The sequence below is a fragment of the Pan troglodytes genome, chromosome 13 (genome assembly GCF_028858775.2).
Source record: "Pan troglodytes isolate AG18354 chromosome 13, NHGRI_mPanTro3-v2.0_pri, whole genome shotgun sequence".
NCBI lineage: Eukaryota > Metazoa > Chordata > Mammalia > Primates > Hominidae > Pan > Pan troglodytes.
Window position 1 is genome coordinate 99,088,339 of NC_072411.2, and position 24,780 is coordinate 99,113,118.

Genomic DNA, 24,780 nt, shown 5'->3' on the forward strand with positions numbered 1-24,780 from the left:
GTAGCTAAATAGTAATTCTAATAGCAATTTCAGACATGAATCTGGAATTGTATGTTGTCACTTTCTGTACAGGTCTGATATTTTTTAAATGTGAGCATACAAAAGAGACAATTGTCCATCATTGTTCTAAACTTAGGATGCTAGAAGTGGCCTGGAATTATTACTATAACTTAAATAAGAAAAATGATCTCAATGATAAACCTGAGCAGGGCTCTCCTCACCCCACACCCACCCTTTATAGCCACCTTCTCAGAGAAATAGCTCTTTCAATCATAACACGTAAGAACTTTTTAAAATAAGTATGTGTTGGTGTAGCATGCCAGCTGATATAAAGCACCTGTCTCTTACTGAATGATGCCAAAGGATCAAGGGTAGTGGCAGATTCAACTTGTGTGGCTCATGAAGCTCATACAATTTGGGGGCTGAGGTAGGGGGAAGGGGTCTTTTTTAAAAATAATACAAAATTATGAATACAAATTTAGTTATAAGAATTCAGAAGGGACTCATGTAAATAAGGAGCCCTAAAGTGTCACCATTTATCCACCTCTGATAAATAGGTAATGCCTTTGGTAATATACAAATGACAAATGGAGAAGCATTACTGTTCCTTAAGGACCAGGAAACTGATTAAGAACCAACATCTTCCCCAAACAAGGTCATCCAAGAGATGCCATGTTTAGTCAATGTGTGGTCACATATATCAATGACATTGATCAGAGCTTCAATCTTACCACTGGTAAGTGAAAAGAAAGTAGCTGATGAAAAATTCTCTTTACAACTTTAAAAAAAGGTAAGGATTAAATCACTTCTTGCCTGTCTTTTGGGTTTTCTTGACCTATGTTCACATTTAATCATTAAAAGACTAAAAATTAGATTTGAAACAAGGACAAAAATGTCTGTAAATGAACATAAATTAATTCAATCTTTGATTCTCTTGATTATCACCCACATAACAGCAACAGAAGAGGAAAAACCTAGGAACAAATTTCAAATTATTGTCTTTTGGTGTATGGGGTAACTGATATGTATTCTATAGCCTGAAAATCTATAATTTAAAAAAAGAAAAGAAAGAAAAGAGAAAGAAGAAAACAAAAGAAGAACTATTTGCTATTTGAAATGGGCTAATAATTTTTCTTTGGTGAAACAAAATGCTTGTGATGTGGAAATATAACATAGTGATATTTGATAATTAGTAGAAATGATTCTTATTTTACTAAGGAAATTGCCTTTGATTCACAGACAACTTAAGTCAATAAAGGTGAATTAGTAACTCATAAATTAACTAGAATTGGTAACTACTCACCCTCCTGCAGCAGCAGCATGAAGGCACGTTCTTCCAAATTTATCTGGGGTGTCTATTTCAAAGCCTGCAGACAGCACGTGCTCATTACTAAACAAGGATACTATGCTATACTTTTGTCCTAGTTAAACCACAAGAAACATTGCAGAGACAGAAAAATCAGTTAGTAGAAAAACCAGAATGCAAGCAATTGTAGTCAGAAAGAGGTTGTCATGGAAACAAATGGGAACTGCTCAAGCTTGGCAATTTTATAGGAAGAACCGTGAAGTCAAGAAGGATTTATTTTCACATTCAGCCCTGGGTGAACCACAGTCCCATTTTTTAATCCCAGGATAGAAATTTATGAAACCAATTTGAGATAAGTAGGGCAATCGACAGGCAGATAGAACTCATGGACAAAACATAGAAGCAAAGGAATAATCTTAGCATGCTGGAACAGATTTTTTTCTGAAATGTATTTCAACCTTTCAGTTGGTTTAAGAGTTGGGAAACATGCTTGCATGCAGGGATTATTTTTTAAACATGCCAACAGCAGTGAAAGCAGAATCAGCCATAGGTAAAGTACTTAAAGGAAAAAAAAATGCCTCTGGGATATCTCATGAATTAATTCATAAACAATCTTTGCCTTGCAGACCTCTACCATTTTTGAAAGCCCAGGAATTTCTTAATATATGACAGTTGGCAGAGGTAGTGATAAGAAAGATTAGCAAAGCTCCAAACCAGAAACAATCTCTTGGCTCCAAATAGTCTCATATTTTAAAAATTGAAATTAAACCTAGGTGGAGGAAATCAGCCATAGTGATTTTTCAGTGCCCAGGGAGTGGGAAAGTAACATGACATTCTCTACCACCAGATGTAGGGTATTTGGCCTTTTTCCTTTGTTGAAAAATATTAAATGCTAAACCATCATTTTAAACCTCAAAGACTTTTCCTTCTTCTGTGATGTAACCTTTCTGTAAACTCTGGCCATCCCTGCCATGTTTCACCCTGGAACACCCAAGCTTTTACTTGAAAAACAGGCAAGACTCTCATTCTGGGGCAGGAATAATGACATTCAAACAGCTTTAACACCAAGGATTGTTGGGAGCTGTCACATGCAGTTAGCTGAGAAATACAACTCATCCTGACGAGTCAGGTAATGACATGAAGCACAGGCAGCCACTCACTCTGACCAGACACCTGAAGCCATTGACTCATGTACAGGACACATTAAGCCTCATCTCTGCTAACAGATTTACTTACCCGATGATAACAACTTTCTGCAGCAGTCAGAGTGAGCATTTAGGGCAGCTAAATGTAAAGGGAACATGCTATGGATTCCACACCTGAGGAGTAAGAAAACAGAGCAGCTCACGGCAACAGATCTCAAGATACATGCGGAAGGACAATTACCTTTCTAGATTCTCTGATGAAAATTAACAACACCTTGTGTAGGGAGTCTTGGCTGAAATAATTATGCAATCAGTTTCTACCTTAAAATAATAAATGCCTGAATCAAAACCATAATTAAAAGCCCATTACCATAGGAATGTATATTTTTAAGAAAATCTGTTTCACATAAAGCATGACTCTTTAAATGTAAAATTAATTTCCCTGTCATTTTCTTTCAGCTTGGTGATTGTACGTCTCATTCTCTCATTCATCTATTCAACACTTTCTAAGCATCATAGACTATGCTAAGGGCTGGAGATAACAATACTGAGCAAGACAAACTCAAGTTTGAAAAGCAACCTGTTTCCTTTCTTTTTTTTCTTTTCACTTTTTTTTTTTTTGAGACAGAGTCTCACCTGTCACCCAGGCTGGAGTGCAGTGGTGCTGATACAATGATAGAGGCAGGGGGCAGAGAAATTCTAGGCAGAAAAGGGCAGGTTCTGAGCAAAACCCCACTCTCAAGCTGAAAAGCCTGAAACTGTGCCCCAAAGTGAGAACTTATATCCCTGTTTTCCCACTCAAATGTTGCCTTTTCCTAAACTACCCATGGCCCTCCCCCACCAAATCCTGTGCCTATAAAAATCCCAGACTCAGCTAGTAGACAGGACTATGGCTGAACGTCAGAGAGAAGCAGCTTGATTTCAGAGAGACAGTTTGATGGCATAACTTCAGAGGAGAATCTGGCCAGAGACAGCTGGACTTCAGGGGAAGATTATCTACCCATCCCATCCCCTTTTCAGCTCCCCTTCCTGCTGAGAGCCACTTTCATTGGCAATAAAATCCCCTGTGTTTACCATCCTTCAATTTGTTCATGAGACCTCATTTTTCCTGGATGCCAAGCAAGAGCTCAGGAACCACAAGTGCAGATATAAAAGGCTGTCACGCTGGCCCTTTGCCCTCGCTGGCGGAGGGCAGCTGCCTTATGCAAAAAGGCAAAGGGCCCACTGAGCTGTTAACACTTAAGCCAACCGTGGACAGCAGACTTCAAAGCGCACTGTAACATGCCCTCAGGGGGCTTTGGGAGTTGCAGGCACCCCCGCCTGGATGCTGCTGCAGAGCCTGCACAGAGTTCACTCCTCCCAGTGCCAAAGCAGCCAGCTGGTTCCAGCACTCACTCACCCCAGTTCCCATGCTCATTTGCTCAGGGGTTCCTTCCAGCAAGGAGTTGAGAGTGGCAGGCTGAGTAAACAAGGTACCCCTGTCTCAAGTCCCACAAAGGGGTCAGGGAAATATCCTGCTTCAGTGTAATCACAGTACACTTCAGCTTTGACCTCCTTGGGCTCGGGTGATCCTCCCACTTCAGCCTCCTGAGTAGCTCGGACCACCACAGGCGCACATCACTATACCCAGCTAATTTTTTGGTGTATTTTGTAGAGACAGGGTTTTGCCGTGTTGTCCAGGCTGGTCTCAACTCCTGGGCTCAAGCAATCCACCTACCTTGGCCTCCCAAAGTGCTATGATTACAAGCATGAGCCACCACGCTCAGTCCAAGGACTTTCTTGATTTGATAAACAAATATTATTGTGGTATTATGTCCCAAGCACTTTGCTAGGAGTTAATAATGGCTATATTGTTGAAAATAAAGTTTTGGATAAGAATAAAAACTAATGTTTGCCTTTTGCTGATCAAACTTCATCTTCCTAATAGATTTTTACATTGCACATTAACCCACATCACAATACCAGTCACAAAAACACAATTGGGGGTAATAAACATTACTTTGCATATATTTCATAAATCTAGTAGTATTTAAGAGAAAATCTAGAAAAGGACTTTATAGACCGACCCCCACTAAGACACAGTCACCAGGATGACCCCTTAAGGGACAGACGTCTTCTGTCGGCAGCACTTTTTGCCTTCGGGATTAAATGCTCCTCCTCTTCCCTACTACATCTTCTTCAGCAAGGACCCAAAGCCATGTGCTGAATTGTGGCTCATAATAAACAGCATCACCAGGTGGCTCCTGTGTACTTGTAAGCATCTATAATGTTAGTGACCACTTCTCATAACATCTTATTTTAATCAAATAATACGTTTCAGCCTTTTAAAATCTTCTGCATAATACAAGCAAGTATGGGACTATATCTGTTTACACCCTACAGCATTAATTACCTAAGTCTCCTCTCTGGCACAAAGTGGCCCGTTTTCAGACTCCATGCTTCATAAAGAAACACATATGATTTGAATTTGTTAAGCTTTGGGTACATACATTTTATTTACCATCTCAAAAGTTATTATGATGATGTGTGTGTGACTGTGTAAAAGGATATACACATTCACAGACATTTCATGGTATTCAGGGTTTTGCAAAATTCAATTCTGTCAGCAATTAACCACTGTTTCCTCTTTCCATAATAGCTTCTTCCTATTTAACGGTGGTTTTATTCGGTCTTCCCTCTGTTTGTTTTCCTTTCCCTATATGGAGATTCCAGCCCAGTGTGTATAATAGCTGGCATCCATCAAGTGATGCAATTTGCTCATCTTCCAGGCAGCATCACGTGGAGGAGAACTGCTTGTAATTGCCTCGCTCATCATTTACCAAAAAAAATTCTGAAATGCAATTGCATCAGTGATGACCTTGATGCTCTTGAACGGGGAGAGGGAGTTGGGGGATAGGAGAGAAGCTTTTCTGCTTATGCTATTATTTATATTGTTCCCTCTTGATTCAAGAGAAACATTCTTTTTTTTTCAATGCATAACATGTTTTAAAACCTCCTTATAAAATGGCACTTAAAGCTAATGTGATTTTACCTAATCATTTTATTTGTTTTGGGAATTTAAGGCAAAACTATGTGATTAAATATATCTGGACATTTAGAAGAGGAAAATGGATAGAATATTTTCATTCCTGAAAGAATATGCCTGGAATCAAGGACTGGATTTCTCAAGATTTCTTTGAGCCTCCCTCATTCTTTAAATACATACAAACACACACACACACATATGTTCATATACACCCATAAATAAAAATATATATACACATAATATATATACAATATAGTTTATAAAGTTCCATATGTATCTTTATGTAAAATAATACAAGCAAATGAATTTGAGGAAATAGCATCAAACTCTATAAGAAACCAATTGGGAAAAACAAAAAGTATAAGTGGTAGTATAACAGCAACAATATGATATATTCCATAAACCTCATTATCAATATTTCCAATCAATCTTGCCACTTAAAACCCATCTTTGTATAATTCATCAAACTCTACATTCGCTGATTTTTTTTTCACTGCTCCTTACAAACCTGAGAAGATGAGAGAGATAGAACTACTCTGATTTAAAAGGTCTAGTAAAATTTGTTTGATATATATTTTTTACTCCACAGTGAATAAAAAGTTACTACTTCAGTGCAGGATTTGGAAACAGATTCGCATAGACTCAAATACTATTGGCATTTGCGCTTGCATATGAAACTATGGTTCAAATAGTAAAACTAAGTTTCAAGTCAAGATTGGAAAGAAAAGAAAAGCAGAATTCAGTGTCTCTGAATCAATTCAGAAATGATTTATGTATTTCAAAATAAAATTACTACCTTATTTTATAAAATAAGACTGCTCACAAAGGAAGGATTATAAAACCTTTAGCAGGAAAATTAGGACTTGGCTGTCTTAGCCAATTAAGAAGCATCACTCTTACTTCATCAGGTATACATCAAGGAAGATCAATAATGAAGGTGCCAAATCACACTAAACTTAACAATGCATAAGTTACAGGAAAGAGGAGACCAATTTCGTTAAATTGCCACATTTATTTGACCAGCCATTGAATTAATGGAACACATTTATATTAGCTAGTTCTAATTTAGCTGTTAGTTGGCATCTCCTACCCAGTTATTTCAGAATAAATGAGGTCTGCAGGCCTGTCTTGCAGAGAGCTATTAGAAATGAAGAAAGAGCCTTCACACGATTAGAATTTGGGGTCTTTGAAGCTTTCCCCTTGGCATCAGAGAGATGTGGCTGCCCTCCCTACATCCAGTCTTTTCTGAGCCTTCTCTTTAGGCCATGTGGGTAAAGAATACATGATTAAAGTGACAGAGTCAGAAACTTGGGGTTTAAGTCCTCATTTTGCCACTTGCTATCTATTTCACCTTCGGCAAGTGCATAACGGTTCCCTCCTCAGGAAAGTAAGACAATTACAGTGACTCTGTCATGGAGCAACTGTAAGGACCCATTGAGATAATGTTCATGTAGTGCTAAAATGGAGCATCACGCACATGGAAATCCTTTACCATACATGTTAGTATGATTGTTGCCCTTGCAATTCATATAAGGTTAATTGGTAATCAGCAGTACATGAGTTTTGAAGTTGTAATCAGGTTGTACTTCCTTAAAATCAGTTGTATGATTCCTTAAAAGCCAAGAATGAATCATGATCGGTTAACATTTCTGTTATCTTTCTGTGTGTCTAAATTCTTTATAATATTTACCTCACAAGTGTCCCAGCAAAGTGGGATTGGTTTAGCTTTGCTCACTGAGAGGATGAGACAAAAACATTTCCTAAATTTAGAATAGGATGATTTTATGATGTTTTACCCAAATGATCAATCCAAGTAAACAAACCAATTTCTTATGAATTTTATCTATGCAATTCCAAGTATTTATTATGCACCCTTAAGTGACAGCCATGAGACCTGGTCCTTGTTATTTGCAACGAACAGGTGTTTTCAGTGGTTCCTTTTGAATCAAGTTTAAACACGCTAAAGTGGTTCAAGAGGCCCCTTCTCGATCTGGCTGTTGTCTAATCTGAATATTCTAGAATCTCAATAAACTTGTTTCCATTCCTCTAAGTGCCAGGCTCTGTCCTGCCCCCAGGCCTTTGCACATACCAGTCCCTCCACCTGAAACTCTCTTATCTTTCTCTCCTGTTTCTTCCATTATTTCTCCAACTAATCAGTGCATCTCCGAAGTACTGGAAATATCTTTGGGATCTCAAGAGTTCTCTGTGAGAATTTTTAACCTGTCTTTTCCTTTCTACGATAATCTAAAACAACTGGCATAAAAGCATTTTTTTTGACTCATCGGAGTGGCCCTTTATCACCACATACCTCTGCCTAATTTCAGTGTCCATGTTTGTACTGAGGATCACATTGGTGTTTGTGTAGTACTGGCATGGGCCAGTGAGAAAAGAATAAAGATGGGCTCAATGGACAAGTGATAAGGCTGAACCTAGGGAGGGCCAATGATAATCCAGTACCTGAGCCTTCCATATAAACAAAATTTGGCAGTAGCTTGAATAAGGGGCTCTGTGCTGCATGCCAAGTCCACTGTTCCACCACTTTAAGCCACTGCAAAACCTCCATTCTTGCAGTGTATATTGAACTCTAAAGAGCCTGCACCTCAGCCACCAGGACCATAATCCTACACAAATGGTGACTTCACTTTGGCAAAATGTGAACCATCACATCATCTGCTATGTAGAGGCAGCAAGCCACTTGCTCAGGAGCTGAGAGTCCAGATCCAGTAGACTGAAGATGAGCCCCATTTCTATCCCTTACTGGCTCTGTGACTTTGAGCAGGTAACTGAACCTCTCCGTGCCTCACTTACTTCACCTGCAAGATGGGAATAATCATAGCACTTAGCTCATGAGGTTATGGTGAAAGTTAAATGCAACCCCTCAGAGCAGTGCCCAGAGGGAAGCACTCATAATGTTTGCTACTACTAAATTGTGCAGTTAACATGAATGGTGTTGGTTTCTGTTTGCATGTATTTTGTAATTTTTTTAAATATTAATTTGCTAGCGTCAAAAGCCTAAGGAGTTCATCTAGTTTATGTTTATACATATTCATGTATCATTATAATAAAAATAAGTATATACTGAGGATCTAAAAGACTCTTGCTACCATGAGCTAACTGCTAGTCATCCTTCAGTCTTGGTTAAACCTTTACATCTTGCTTCTCTAGTCTTGTGAGACTGGGTTCCACATCTTAGATATTTTTCACACATCCCAGTGGCACCCAGCAATCGCTCTGGCATCACACTTAGCATGCATGATTGTATTGCTTGTTTAAATCTTGCTCCCAGGGGATCATAAATTCCTCAAGGGCAGGGACCTCTATAATCCCAGAACCTGGCATCGTAGGTACCACTTAGGCCCTCAACCAATATTTAATGAATGAATGAATGTCACAGCCAGTTATTTATAAACTATAATACCCCTAATTCTGCTGCAGTTGAGGCAGAAAAAGAATGCATAATTGGTAAGGAAACAGGCAAATTAAAATCCTCGAGACAATCCGCAAACTAACAAAATTAAAGAAGATAAACCAAAGGGCTTTGACATCATGTAAAGTTGCATGAGCACTGAATCAAACCGTAGGAAGCTGCTCTGACTTAAAGTTCAGAGAAGCAAAAAGAATAACAAAGAACATTCTAATCAAGGGCTGACATTTATTTCAGATTGAAATAAATTCGTAAGAAAGTAATAATGATAAAACTTGTCATATAGAGTTAATTTAAATACATTTGGCTATATTGCTTATGAATGAAAATGGGTTCTTTTCACAAATGCTATTTGTTTTTTCACTTATTTATGAAAGGCCTATTTTTCTCCTCTTAAATAATCCTATAAGGAACCCAGATAACAGTGATTTTCTGAGAGGCTTTTGGCAAATTTAATCTTCTCCAATTACTCTTCCCTTCACTTTGATATTTTGCCCTAGGGTCGTTTCCATTCTCCCACACACACAAACACACAAAGGCACTTACACACACACATACAATCACTGCCCTAAGGAACCATTGTCACTGAAGGTAGCATGTCGCATCCCCAGATAGTTGTGACAAAGAAAGCAGACATGGCTCTTTCAGGCTGAGACAATGTTTCCCTCATCTGTGTCCCTAAGACATAGCAGAGACAATGGAAGAAAATGCTACTTGAACAACAATGCTATTTTTAAGGCACTTTTGCTACATGGTCTGTGTTTCCATAAATTGAAAGCAAAATAATTACATGGAAATAAATTTCCATCATATTGAATTAAATGGTTTTTAGGGAAAAATTTTAAGTAACCATTGGGTCCAGCTTATTTTTATTCCTAAAATGGATTCAAGTCTGGAAGAAAATCAGAAATTCATGATTGTTTGGCTAAAATTTCCCAAGTAACCCAAAGCTGAAAAAAAATACCACTGAAAATATTAACACATTACAGGTAAAGTCAGTTGGTGCCTAAATATTTATTTTTCTGCTTAATTAACACTGAGCATTTATTATCTCTATCTTTGGGCATCCACGATCTGGTTCAGAACTCCAGAACCTGGTAAGAGCATACTGAATCTTAGTGTAGAGCTCTTTCCACAAAACTGAGAGGCTTATTTTAACTTACGACATCCCAATTAAAAAGTTCTTTTGGCTCACAGCAGATTCCCCTCTCTTCTGTAAAAAGACATCCCACTGCTAATACTATTTGTCAGCATTCTCCTCTTCTGTCATCCCTCAGCCTCATCTTTAGCCCAAGACCTCATCTTTTCTTCCCTGGACATTTGCAAGAGGCTGCCAAGTGTTTGTAGCCTGGACTGCCTCCAGTACGTCTGGACCGCCTGCAGTATGTCTGGACTGCTATCAGAGCGATCTTTCTTACACACAAATGGGATCATTAGACACAACCTGTTCTACGCCCACTTAGAATTCTTTAACAGCTTCCGAATGACTCAGAGTGGAATGTAATTCTTTAGCAGGACTTGCGAAGTCCTTTGAGATGTGGCTCTTCCAGCCTTTCCTCCTCATTTCTTTCCACTCCACCCACCAAACATCCAATGACCCAGCTTTAGAAATGTGCTTTTAACAGGTTCACATGTTTATGTCTTTATAACGACTGTTCCCTCTTCTTGGGATATCCTTCCTTTCTCCCATTTCTCTTTCTACCCCATAATTATGTCCATCTAGCAAACTCCTATATATCCTTCCTTTTGTTACAATGTCATCTTTTCTGGGGGATCCAGAAAATTAGTGTCTCTCTCACTCTGTTCCCACAGCCTGGTCCAAACATCCATCTTAACAAATTTCACAATACTCAGTAATTTGTGCTTGTTCTTATCTCTACCACTAGACTGGGAGGTGTTTGGAACCCAGTTCAACTTAATGTTGGACAGATGAAGATAAACCATTATATCCTACCAATCTACCAGAGTGCTTCACAAAATTCATTTTAAGTCCAGAACACCTGCCCTCTGTGAATCTGATTTCATGATCCCACTGCGTCTTCCCCAGGCCATTTCAATTTTAGCTCATTCTCATACAAGACTTTCAATGGTGTTGCAGAAAATTAACAAATAAAATTCCTAAGATAAACTGCTTTCATAAGGTTTTTCTTCTTTTTTTTTTTTTTTTTTGAGACGGAGTCTCGCTCTGTCGCCCAGGCTGGAGTGCAGTGGCGCGATCTCGGCTCACTGCAAGCTCCGCCTCCCGGGTTCACGCCATTCTCCTGCCTCAGCCTCCCGAGTAGCTGGGACTACAGGCGCCCGCTATCACGCCCGGCTAATTTTTTGTATTTTTAGTAGAGACGGGGTTTCACCGTGTTAGCCAGGATGGTCTCGATCTCCTGACCTCGTGATCCGCCCGTCTCGGCCTCCCAAAGTGCTGGGATTACAGGCGTGAGCCACCGCGCCCGGCCCATAAGGTTTTTCTTCTAAAAATTTAGTTATTGTTACAGACTCTGATCAAGGCTAAACTCTTTATTCAGGCATTGAAGGCCCTCTTTAATTTAGTTCTACTACCTATTATTAAATAATAAAATAATAGTTAACATATATTGATAGCTCACTACGTGCCAGGCACTGTTCAAAGAGCTTTTAACATGCGTTATCTTTTTAATAACCTTAGGAGGTGTATTTATAGAACTCATATAGATCTTACCAGATACCAAAGAGCTTTACTAGTAATTAAGTCACTTAATCCTCATAACAAACCTACAGATAAGTACTAGTATTACTAGTATTACTACAATATTTCCAATTAGGCAAGGGGCTCAAAGTCACACAGCTCACAAGGGAAGCAGCTTGGATTGGCATCAAGGGAGCACCCACCAAAGCCTGGGCTCCCAACCACCCTGGGTCCTGCCCCTCGGTGGTGCATAGCATCATCACATTCTCTACTCTGTCAGGCCAAGCTCTTCCCTAGTGTGGAGTCTTTGCCTCTTTTGTTCCCGCTTTCCTCCCTGCTTGGGATGGTTGCCACCCTCTGCTGTACTCAGATAATTCTCAGCCCCTAAAGCCTAGCTAAAATTCATCTTCTCCTTGAAGCCTTTTCAGAAAACACTGGCCACCTTTGAGCTCTCTCCTCCCCGTCTATATTCTGTGACACAGATTGTCTACACCAAACATTTGCCACTTAAGTCTGTTTCATTTAGAACTTTATGATATATGATCTTGCATGGTTCTTTGACTTAAGTGGGTCTTGGGCCCTGAACAAAATTATGAGCGCCTTGAAACTAGGTAACTTACATCTTCTGAAATCTCCCATAGCACCCAGCATAGATGCTTTATGTATTTTTGTGGAATTGAAGTTCAAAATGAAGTCAGGTTCCCCCTTCCCTACATAGCAGATTGACTCAATTGTACTCTATAACCATATCATTAAAGCTGAGCAAGCACTCTGAATACATTCTAAATTGGCTCAGTTAGGTTTTATTTTTCCTGTTTAATATGAAGCATTGGGAAGGACAGAAGAATATTAGAAAGAAAAGTTACGAATAAAGTTCAAGTTTCCTTAATTAAAACCACTGAAATAGACCTCATTTGGATGAAGCTAAAAAATAAAATTGGTTCTTCTTTGCCTCTGTCATTAAAAGGCACTTAATTTATTTAAAATTTAATTTGTATTTAGTATAATGGTATAGATCCACCTTAACCTGGATAAATGGGAACTATCTACTGCACGGAAGAATCTTTTTGGCAGTATTCCCACTTGAGGCAATTATTCCACCGTATTTTTGCGGTAACCTACTTGGCTGTGTCAGCTCCGCTGGTTATTAAGGTGTTAATCAAAAGCTCATGACCGTATCTTGCAGCCACATGGAGAGGAGTGTTGCCGTCCTTATCCACACAGTCAATTTCACCTCCTGAAAGAGATATTTTAATACAGGATAACGCAAGGATTCAGGTTGATTCAGGTTCTATGTTCTCTGCTAGTCTCTCGTATCAACCAAATGTTGATTTCTTTCCTATTCCAGTTGTGCATCTTTGTTCTGAAATACAAGAATGCTTTTAAAGGGGACAAGTCACCATCTGAAGCAGTAGTAGTAGTATATCTGCGTAGACAGAAGTCTATTAGAGATGCTTTTGAGGCCGGGCGTGGTGGCTAACGCCTGTAATCCCAGCACTTTGGGAGGCTGAGGCGGGCAGATCACGAGGTCAGGAGTTTCAGACCAGCCTGACCAACACGGTGAAACCTCATCTCTACCAAAAATAAAAAAATTACCTGGGTGTGGTGGTGCATGCCTGTAATCCCAGCTACTCAGGAGGCTGAGGCAGGAGAATCGCTTGGACCTGGGAGGCAGAGGTTGCAGTGAGCCAAGATCGCACCACTGCACTCCAGCCTGGGCGACAGAGCGAGACTCCGTCTCAAAAAAAAAAAAAAAGAAAAAGAAAAAGAAAAATGCTTTTGAGAAATCTTTCCATATTGTCTTAGTTAAGAATCCAAAATCTCACAACTAAATGCCTTCTCTGAATGAAGAATGTATTCAAATCCCATAAAGTGTAATTCTGAAGACATGTTCAATTTTAATTTTCCCTGCTGAATTAAAGACCTATGTAAACCTTGTGCTAAAACGTAAGAACCAAAGGGGATGGACAGTTCAGGAAATGATTTCATGTAATTTGATGATCTAGCTTATAGTATTTTAATATTATGACTAAAATGAGTAAAAGCATAGACAATAAACTGAAAATGCCTATATTTATAAAAACTATGACAATAATCATCCATACTTCTTTTAATAATATAGTATTGTCATTATGTTTTATTTTGCCTTCTCTTCCCCCAGTTTTTATTTCACTAAATTTCTTTTTTTCTCTCCCTTTTTCGTGTGTGTGTATATATACAATTGGTCTATTCATTCATTTATCTGAGGAACCATTTAAAAAGTTAGCTATCATAACATTTTACCGCTAAGTATGTTTTTCCTAAGAACAAAGACATTTTCGCACATAACCACAATTCCATCATTTTACCCAAGAAATTTAACATTCATAAAATAATTTTATGTAATATTAGTGCATATTCCAATTTCTCAGACTGTCCCCAAACTGTGCTTTATAATAGTTATCTTGTTGTTTTAATCCAGGATCCAATCAAATATCCTGACAGCACTTGGTTGTCATGTCTCTTTAGTTTCTGTTAATCCAAAACAATCCTCCTGGCTTTTCTTTTTTAAGTTTCTCATGTTGTTGATATTATTGGAGCCCAAATCACGAGTTGTGTTGGACGCTCTACATTCTGGAGTTGTCTTTTGGTTTCTTCATTATTAGATTCAGGCTAAATATTTTGGCAACAATTCCCAGAGCAGATGCGTGCTTCCCACTCCATTTTCTTAGCACACACACAGTTATTCCATTACCAGGTGATGCAAAGTTTGACTACTTGGCAATGGGTACCAACTTTCAGTTTGGGAAAAGAAACAGTCCTGAAAATGGATGGCAGTGATGGTTGTACAACAGTAGGAATGCACTGGATGCCACTGAACTGTACACTTAAAAATGGCTAAAACGGTAAATTTTATGTTATGTATATTTTACCACAATAAAAAAAAAGGCTTGATTATGTGGTTAAGGTGGTGTCTGTCAGTACACTTACTGCAAAAATATCTTCTCCTCTTTGTAATTAACAGGCAATCTGTGCGGTGATACAGGCAATCAGAGTGTACAGATATCTGATTTCCCAACAGACTTTTTCCACAATAATTTTTAGCATATGTGGGGAGTACTTTGTTCAAAATTTACCTGAATTTTTTACTGTGTGCTTATATTATCTATATAAGTTAGGTTCATTTGATTCTGTTTGCTTTCAAATATTTTTACTGGGTTTTATTTTATTTTAATAATATGTAAAATACATGTTTCAAAAGTCAAAAGTCATATTTTTGAAAAGGCTTACTCATTCTTATCCCTTCCTCTTCATCCTCATACACAACCTACAGTAATCATTTTCATTAGTTTTAGTTTATGCTTCTGTGTTTCTCTTTGCAAAAAAAAACAAAAAACAAAAACAAAAACAAAAACAAAAAAAATCCCCCTACTTAACAGTATTTCCTAGAACTCACTTCTAAAGATGACTTCTTGGAGATCTTCCTGATTTTTGTACAGTTTTATTGTTTTCCATTGCACAGTTGTACTAGTTTAGTACACTCGTCTCCTATGGGTAAGCATTTAGGTTGTAAATAACATTTTGCTATTATCTGGAATGCCACAGTGAATAATCTCATATGTATGTTGCTTCATATTTGTTAGATGTATCTTCAAGGTAAATTTTCAGAAGGGAGATATCTAGGTCAAAGGGAAAATTAATATGTGGTTTTGTCAGATTTTGCCAGATTTCTCTCTGTAGGCACGGTGCAATTTTACACTCTAACCAGCACAGTATGAGAGGCACTTTTCCTTATAGCCTTGTCAAGCTTTTGAATATCTGCTATCTGATGGGTGAGAGCTGGTATCTCTCTGCAGCTTTCACTTACATTTCTCTTATTATGAGGGAAGTTGAACATCTTTTCATATGTTATAGAAGGACCATTTGTTTATCTTTTTCTGTAAACTATTTTTCATGACTTTTGCTCATTTTTCTAAGTTTGTGTGTATGTCCTTAAACATATACACAATACTGATATCTAAACCATATACACATATCTATATATGCTAGTATAAGTAATATAAAACCCCAAGAAATAGAAATATGTGAATGGCTTAAATGTCCTCAAACATACAAACAAACTTAGAAAAATGAGCAAAAGTGATTTTCAATAACTTTTAAAACGAGTAAGCTCTATTTGGGAGATTACTCATTTATCAGCAATACATGTTACAATTATTTTTCTCCCAGGTTTTGTTTTTAATTTTTGATGTTTTTTTCCCTGTCAAAAAAATTTGGGGGGTGGCGGGGCGTGGTGGCTCATGCCTGTAATCCCAGCACTTTGGGAGGCCAAGATGGGCAGATCACGAGGTCAGGAGATCAAGACCATCCTGGCAAACATGGTGAAACCCCATCTCTACCAAAAACACAAAAAATTAGCCGGCATGGTGGCAGACACCTGTAGTTCCAGTTACTCGGGAGGCTGAGGCAGGAGAATGGTGTGAACCCGGGAGGCAGAGCTTGCAGTGAGCCAAGATCATGCCACTGCGCTCCAGCCTGGGCGACAGAGTGAGACTCCATCTCAAAAAAAAAAAAAAAATGGGGGGAGGAATGTATTATTGTTTTATCATGTTTGGGTTTGTTGTTAGGGAGTCTTTCCCTATACCCTGGTAACAAAGAAATTGACACATGTTTTCTATACGTGAAAGGTTTTCTTTTTCAGATATAGATATCTGATCCTTTTGGAGTTTATCTTGGTGGTGTGTTTGTTGACTGACTAAATAAATGTTCCCTGAATGCCTAAAAGACTGAAAATTCAAGAAAACAGCCTGAACAAATTCACAGAGGCAGAAACTAGATTAGTGGTTGCCAGGGGCTGGGGACAAATGGGGAGTGATGACTAACGGGTATGAGGTTTCTTTTTGTACTGATATCTAAACCATATACATACCTATATATGCTAGGATAAGTAATATAAATATGAATGACTTCAATCTAGAAAGGTGTGATACATTTGTTTTAAGTACCTTATTTCTGATTGAGAAAGTATTTTCTTATTGTAGAAAATTTAGAAGATGTAGTAAAATAGAAACACAAAGAAGAAAACAGAAGTCATCTATAAATTCACTGACTATCCAAGATAGTCAGTACTAGTATTTTGGAATATTTCCTCCCAGTTGTATGTATGTGTGCATGTGTGTGTAGAATTTTCCCATGGTTGAGTTCCCGGTGTAGAAAAAGTTTTTTAGTCCTACATTCTCCTTTAATGTTACATTACAAACCTTCCCATGTCATTAATTTTTTTCATTAATATAATTGTAAATGACTATATAATATCAGTATCTAGAGAATTTACTTAGCAAGTCCCCAATTAATAGGCATTGAGGGCATACCCAAATCTTTGCTATTAAGAAAAACACAGGAATGAACATATTTACAAATAGTCTTTACATTTCAGATGATTTCCTTTAGTAACTTTTTTCTTTTTCCTGAGACAAAGTCTTGCTTTGTCACCCAGGCTGGAGTGCAGTGACACAGTCTCGGCTCACTGCAACCTCCCCTTCTCAGATTCAAACAATTCTCCTGCCTCAGCCTCCCAAGTAGCTGGGATTACAGGTGCTTGCCACCATGCCTGGCTAATTTTTGTATTTTTAGTACAGATGTGGTTTTGCCATGTTGGCCAGGCTGGTCTCGAACTCCTGACCTCAAGTAATCTACTTGTCTCGGCCTCCCAAAGTGCTGGAATTATAGGCGTGACCCACCACACCCAGGCAGCAACATTTTTAAAAGTAGGACTATTGGACTAAAAGTATGGAGACCCTTGATACACACCAGCAAAAAACTTTTGAGAAAGGCTCTGTCCATTAGCATTCCCATTAGCAGTATACTTGAGCATTATACCAAAAAGAAGCCATTGAGAGTCTTCTCAGCTCTGGGGAAAGGGCATTATCTTCCAGGCCAGGACACTGTCCCTTGTAATAAGATCGTCCATAAGGTCCTCATCAGATCTATATGGTCCTTCATTCCAATGAATCCTACTATTGGCCATTATAACTAACAACTCCCCAACATTTATTTTCAGCAAACAACGCTTTTTCTAGCCAAGTGTACTGGCAAAACGCAGGGCTAGAGTATAAAAATATTTGCTACAAAGTGAAATGATTAACAAAAATGTGTGCACTTTGTGAAGGGGACAATTGTTTCAAAAACTCCAATTAGCACACACAGGATTTTGGATGCTTCCCTCTACTCTCAAGACTTCTGTGTGTAGAATTTTGTTTGAAAATCAACTTGCTGCCAGTAAGTTTACCCATTTGGGGGTTTGCAACTTAATAGCTGTTTACAAAAAGGGAATCCCTTTTTAACTGACTGGGACAGAGAAATGTAAATGGGAACTTGAATAGAAATACTGATCTTTCTTCAAATCTTTGTTTCTGTGTTACAGTGGGGTTCTTTTGTTGTTGTTATTTTGGGGTTTTTTTTGAGACGGACTCTCGCTTTTGTTGCCCAGGCTGGAGTTCAGTGGTGTAATCTCGGCTCACTGCAACCTCTGCCTCCCGGGTTCAAGTGATTCTCCTGTCTCATCCTCCCGAGTAGCTGGGATTATAAGCACATGCCATCATGCTCAGCTAATTTTTGTATTTTTAGTGGAGATGAGGTTTTGCCATGTTGGCCAGGCTAGTCTCTAATGCTGACCTCAAGCAATCCACCTGCCTCAGCCTCCCAAAGTGCTGGGATTACAAGCGTGAGCCACTGTATCTGGCTTTATTTTAAAAATGAATTGTCCAGATAATAGAGTATGATCACTTCTGTAAAGTAATAATTAAATATCTTTACATATATTCTTAAATACATAGAAAAATCCAGAAGTGTCACCAAACTGCCAATAAAAATTATTGGGATAGGGCTGAGGAGACACATTGGTGGAGATCACGGAATCTCTTTCATGACTTAATTTTAGTTTACGGTGAGCATGTACTAATTTTATAATCAGGAAAAATAATAAAGTTAGTTATTGTGATCATCTAGGGACTCAACAGACAGTTAACTATGATCTGAATTTAGAAGTGTCCAATTGAGATCAATTCATTTTATGACTTGTTGGTAGCTTTGGAGACAGGCAGCCACCTCGTCCCCACAGATACCTCAGAGCAATCCAGTGTGCACGTATCCATATCAGAGCTGCCTACGGTGGTCTGCCTGAAAGCCCCAGCTGTCGAGCTGATCCAGGGAGATGTGGGACAGAGATCCCCAGACTGCAGAGAAGTCTGCCCTGGACAAACACTCCATCAGTCCACATCCTTCCCAGCCAAGAGTCACCAAATCATTCTTAAAAAGTGTTAGAGCCTCCAGGTTTACCAGTCTCAAATATGCCAAAAATTGGGTAGAGAAAGGGAAGAGTGAAAACTATCAGGAAGGATGGAGTAGGGGTCTGAGCTGATAAAAGTTTTTCCTTGCAGTTGTTGCTTTCATTTTACAAGTCAGTTTAAAACTGTAAAAATATAGATAACTGGCCAGGCACGGAGACTCACGCCTGTAATCCCAGCACTTTGCAAGGCCAAGGTGGGCAGATCACCTGAGGCCAGGAGTTCAAGAACAGCCTGGCCAATATGGCGAAACCCCATCTCTACTAAAAATACAAAAATTAGCCAGGTGTGGTGGCAAGCTACCTGAGTAGTCCTAGCTACTTGAGAGGCTGAGGCAGGGGAATTTCTTCAACCCGGGAGGCAGAGATAGCAGTGAGCCGAGATCGCGCCACTGCAGTCCAGCCTGGGCTACACAGCGAGATTTCACCGCAAAAAAAGAAAGATAATTATTGTCCATATGTGCTTTTGTTATCATTTAAAATATATTTCAGGAGGCCAGTCGCAGTGGCTCACGCCTGTAATCCCAGCACTTTGGGAGGCCGAGGCAGGCAGATCACGAGGTCAGGAGATTGAGACCATCCTGGCTAACATGGTGAAAGCCCATCTCTATTAAAAAACACAAAAAATTAGCTGGGCGTGGTGGCGGGCGCATGTAGTCCCAGCTACTCGGGAGGCTGAGGCAGGAGAATGGAGTGAACCCGGGAGGCAAAGCTTGCAGTGAGCTGAGATGGTGCCACTGCACTCCAGCCTGGGTGACAGAGCAAGACTCCGTCTCAAATATATATATATATATATTTTTTTTCCAGGAAAACATAACTTAGTGGAAAAATAAAAGACAGACTCTCTATTTGTTATCTGAAAACATGTTTTCTATTTAAACAGCACCTCTAGATAAGTGCATTTCTATCTTACAATTACTCCACAAACCTTGCCATTTTCATTTGAAAATTTTTAAAACTTGCTTGGAATGCAAATGAAATCTCTTTACCGTTTGTCATTTGAAGGTTGCAAGTTAAATATTGGAGATTGATCATTGACAACCAGTGAGGAAAATAAACATTTGCCAGTTTAGAAGTATGCAGAGCATGTCAGAAAGGATAATTAATTAGTATCCTCTAAGCATTCATCTGAAATTAGTTTTTCATTGCACAAACAAGAATGATCAGCTTATTAAGTTGCCTTGGAAGGATTGTGAGCCAAAGGGTCAAAAATTCACATTGACTCATCCTAACCTACAACTTGACTCTTCCTTTTCAAACTCTATTTATTTTTAAAGCTTCTGTGAAGAAAACATCATTTTTGAACTTGTGTAACCTGCTGGACGGCATCTGAGGGGGGTGCCTAGGGCCAATGGTGAGGTCAAATGCCTTCAGACACCAGATGCTGTCTTCGGTCAGTTGCTTTCCCTCTATTGCTGTGACAACACAGCTTCAGACAACAAACAATGTGATTGGATAGCAGAGGTAGTCTTTGCTTACTAACTAAAAAAGAGTGGGTTTTTTTTTTTTCATTATTGTCTTACTAAAGCTGGATGATTCTGGAAAAACAAAGTTATGAAAACTAGTAATCCTGACTGGAGAGCAGTCAGAGAAGCAGAGAAAACTATTCAAAGTCCAAACACCAATGCAATTTAACAAAACAAATAAATACAAAGAACATTCCTCAGTAGCATGTTTAGTTGCTTCAGGGAGCCAAATGCTGTGCCCATGTGGTCCTGGAGGACAGAGGGGCTCCTGCTAGGTGATGTCCCACTCTGGGGGGACTGACACCAGGCCCTAGGGGCATGAGCTTCCGGAGAGGGAGTGTCCCGGCAACAGCCCAAGATTCTTCCCAGAAGGAAGCCAACAAACAGGAGGTAAAAAAAGAACTTCCTTTTCTTCTCCCCAAGGGCATTTAAAAAAATGTCAAATGGAAGAATTCACAGTTCTCACATGTGTTATGAATGCAAAAAAATTGTCAGTTGAGATAAGAGAATACCAAAGCATCCTTTTACAGGGAAAACTCTATTTCAAATATAAGTGACTCTCAGAGTAAACAGAATTCAATTTTAAAAGGAACTTTTTAAAAACACCATTGGTTTCTGGAGGTCATGTTTATAAGCGTGGTGGTTGAGAGTTCAGTCTCTGATGTCAGACTGCCTGTGTTCAGATCCCTATTCCTCAACATATTGGCCATTTATCCAGACACAAGTGACAACCTCTCTGCCTCAGCTTCCTCATCTTTGAAATGGAGATAATCATAGTACCTTTTTCTCATAGGGTGGTTGAAAGGCTTTATAAGTGGTGTTTAGCCAAGTGCCTGGCACACTATGAACACTTGGCTTTATCATTATCACTTAGCTTTATCATTATATATAATAGGCTACATATTATAGCCACTATATCCTTATCAATTCAGGCCCCTGGACCCCACCCAATCCATAAGCAAGATGCCAGGACAACCAAGAATGAGAGAGGTTCTGAAACAGAGATCCCCTGACCACAGAGGATAAGAGACAGGGTCTCTTTTAGGTCTCCCCCAACTCAAAAGTCTAGCAACAGCAGGGCACGGTGGCTCACACCTGTTAGCCCAGCGTTTTGGGAGGCCAAGGTGGACAGATCATTTGAGGCCAGGAGTTGAGACCAGCCTGGCCAACACATGGCAAAACCCCATCTCTAGTAAAAATACAAAAATTAGCTGGGCATGGTGGCACACCTGTAGTCCCAGCTACTTGGGAGGCTGAGGCACAAGAATTGCTTGAATCCGAGAGGCAGATGTTGCAGTGAGCTGAGATCACCCCATTTCACTCCAGCCTGAGCAACAGAGTGAGACAGTGTCTTAAAAAACAACAACAACAACAACAAAAACACAAATAAACAAAAAAAGTCTAGCAAGAATATCCAGGCAGGACATGGAATTCTTCCAGCCCACATGGCTCTTGGAGAGGTCAAAGCTGCCAGCAGTCCCCTGGGACTGTTGTAAGCATGCCAGCAGGACAGAGAGGAGATGCGTCATAGAGATGACCAGCATGGCCTGACGCACAGGGATGAACCTGCGGGGAAGGCAGTGCTTAGAAGGAGAAAAGTTGTTTTCCCTCCAACCTTGTCTCTGGAGCTTGAAGTTGCTCTAAAAGGGAACCAAGCTGTTTAAGTTTTGTTTGTTTCTAAAAGTTTTGTTTGTTTTTAAAGGGGGGTGGACATTATTTCTGAAAAACAGTTGAGAAATACAGTGGCATAAGAGACGTGCTCGAAAGAGACTAGGGTCACTCCCCCCGACCCCCTTTATTTACATTCAGCAAAATAAAACACGGTGGCCTTTTCAATAAAATGAATGTCAAAGGCATAGCACATATTTCAAATTAGAAATAATGGGTATTGCACGGTTAATTTCTGTTTTACCTTCCTTGGCTCACTGGAAACTTGTTAGGATTTCTTTTCCCTATAGCTTCACTGGAATGCATATAAATTTCCTTTGCTTTGCTGCAGATATTTTGCTTGCTAAGCATAATTCCACTGGCTGGTCTTCCATCCAAATGTCAAATGACTTCTTTGTTTTACGTCTTAAGTGACTAAGACATAACTCAGTGCCACTAATAATTCAAGTGTATGTGGTCCGAAATTCTTATAGATGAGAAAAATACAGGTCCAAGGAAACTGACTAATATCAGAATTTTGAGAAGTAGAAGTATGGGTCAACTAAAAATAGGAACTGCCAGATTGACCTGGAATATCAGCTTAAAATCTGAACTAAACCTGGTTTTTGTCTTTTTTAAATACTCTCTAAGATTTACTAATAGAAGTGATGCTGCTGGCCATGACCCCCTATTAGTAACATGAACCAGGATGTAAAATGATACTCCCTAGTACTTTGACTTCAGTGACAACCTGATGGTTCAAGCATACCTTTGTCGTAAGCCCAGAAAGTTACTATATTACTGTGACTTTCCCAGGTCTTCTCTGTCAAGCCTGTGAATTTTTTTTTTTTTTTTAAGACAAAGTCTCGCTCTGTCACCCAGGCTAGAGTGCAATGGCACAATCTTGGCTCACTGCAACTTCCTCCTCCCGAGTTCAAGCGATTCTCCTGCCTCAGCCTCCTGAGTAGCTGGGATTATAGGCACCTGCCACCACTCCTGGCTAATTTTTGTATTTTTAGTAAAGACAGGGTTTCACCATGTTGGCCAGGCTGGTCTCGAACTCCTGACCTCAGGTGATCTGCCCACCTCGGCCTCCCAAAGTGCCTGGGATTACAGACGTGAGCCACCACGCCCACCTAAGCCTGTGATTTTATGATCCTTTATATCACATCCTTACCTGCTTTTCCTCTAAGTCATCTCATTTTTCCTAATTTTGCCCAACTAGCTTAATAAGTTTTAACTTAGGAAATTATAGTGAACTCTAAAATTTAAAAATAATTCAGATTTGTTGCTGGAAAATGAATGCTACTTACCTTTATTAGTTTCAGAGTGAGATGCACAGGATCTTGAGCCTATATAAATACATCATTTCCAATTTCAAAGCTCATGCTCTGTGCCTGACTCCAAATTGACTGTGAAACTGTGGCTTTATGTTTTTACTATTAAGGTGGATGTTGATGACATGTCTGATGAACAGTTTTTAGCAAAGTACATCAAAGAATTATGTAATTGCATGCTTACTAAAACTCCAAAACAGGGCATCGACTTTCATATGCAGGTGACTGACAGCCAAATTCACAACAAGAAACTATCGAAATAATGACACTACTGAAGCATCTCTCTTACCATTCTGAATGAGGGTCTGTGACCGTGTGAACCTTCCATGGACAGCTGTCATGTGCAGTGGACTTTTGCCATCTTTACTCTAAAAAAAAGAGAGGGAGAGAAAAACAATGGAGGTGCTCATGAGCCAGTGACACCCATCTGAAATACCCCTACGGACACTCCTAATAATGCCCTGAAAACATTCATTTATTTATTTATTTTTTAAGTATGATCAACATGAGGCTGCAGTGAGCTAGGATTTTACCACTGCACTCCAGCCTGGGTGACAGAATGACATTCTTCTAAATAAAATAAAATAAAAGTATGATCAACAATTACAAGAGGCAAAGATAATTTTGAAAGGAAAAGATAAAATGTACCTGACCTCTCAAGTTATTGCATAACATCACATGTTTTAAAAGCTTAGAGAAACAGTTATCTGAAACCTTTATTCCTCTCCTGTGATCTACTGGAGAAGGAAGTTTCCTTCAAGGTGTTTTTTTCAACCTTTGTCTATAGTACACAAAAAAGACAAATGTGTTAACTTGCATGGTCTTCTTTAAGCTGAAGCTGACCAAATGGCTCTGAATCACTGCAACTCTTAAAACTGACCTGAGGCCGGGTGTGGTGGCTCACACCTGTAATCCCAGCACTTTGGGAGGCCAAGGCAGGTGGATCGTTTGAGATAGTTCAAGAACAGCCCGGCCAACATGGTGAAACCCCATCTCTACCAAAAATACAAAAATTAGCCAGGCATGGTGGCGCATGCCTGTAATCCCAGCTACTGGGGAGGCTGAGGTGGGAGAATTGCTTGAATCCAGGAGGCGGAGGTTGCAGTGAGCCAAGATCGTGCCACTGCACTCCAGCCTGGGTGACAGAGTGAGACTCTGTCTCAAAAAAAAAAAAAGAAAAAAGAAAAGAAAACTGATCTGGAACCCTCTACTATTCCCTCCATTATAATTCCATTTTTTAAAAAAACATCACTTTTAAAATAAAATAAAACAAAAAAGAAAAAATTTAAACAAAAGAATAAAGAAAAAGAAAAAAACAGAAAAAAACAAAACCATAATTTTTTACTGTTCCAAAAGAGAATCTCTTACTTCACTTAACTCATTAGAAGTCACAGGACTAAGGCATGCAACTGTTTAGGAAATTGCCTTTTGAATGACCAGCTGGGAA

General features: G+C 39.2%; 1 protein-coding gene across 18 annotated transcripts in view; it reads right to left on the reverse strand.

Annotated features, from left to right (window-relative positions):
• The window catches only part of ANKRD44 (ankyrin repeat domain 44), a 351,835-nt gene that overhangs the window by 128,745 nt on the left and 198,310 nt on the right, over positions 1–24,780 (reverse strand). For 11 of the 18 annotated variants that reach the window (XM_009443922.5, XM_063791432.1, XM_009443920.5 and 8 more), the window contains 4 exons: positions 23,623–23,701; positions 12,682–12,796; positions 2,543–2,625; positions 1,304–1,421 (listed from right to left, as the gene is read on the reverse strand). In XM_009443922.5, the coding sequence (XP_009442197.1) occupies positions 1,304–1,421; positions 2,543–2,625; positions 12,682–12,796; positions 23,623–23,701 (395 nt within the window). The remainder of the gene's footprint in view (positions 1–1,303; positions 1,422–2,542; positions 2,626–12,681; positions 12,797–23,622; positions 23,702–24,780) is intronic. The other 7 variants (XM_063791430.1, XM_009443918.5, XM_516003.9 and 4 more) reach the window with 1 other exon arrangement.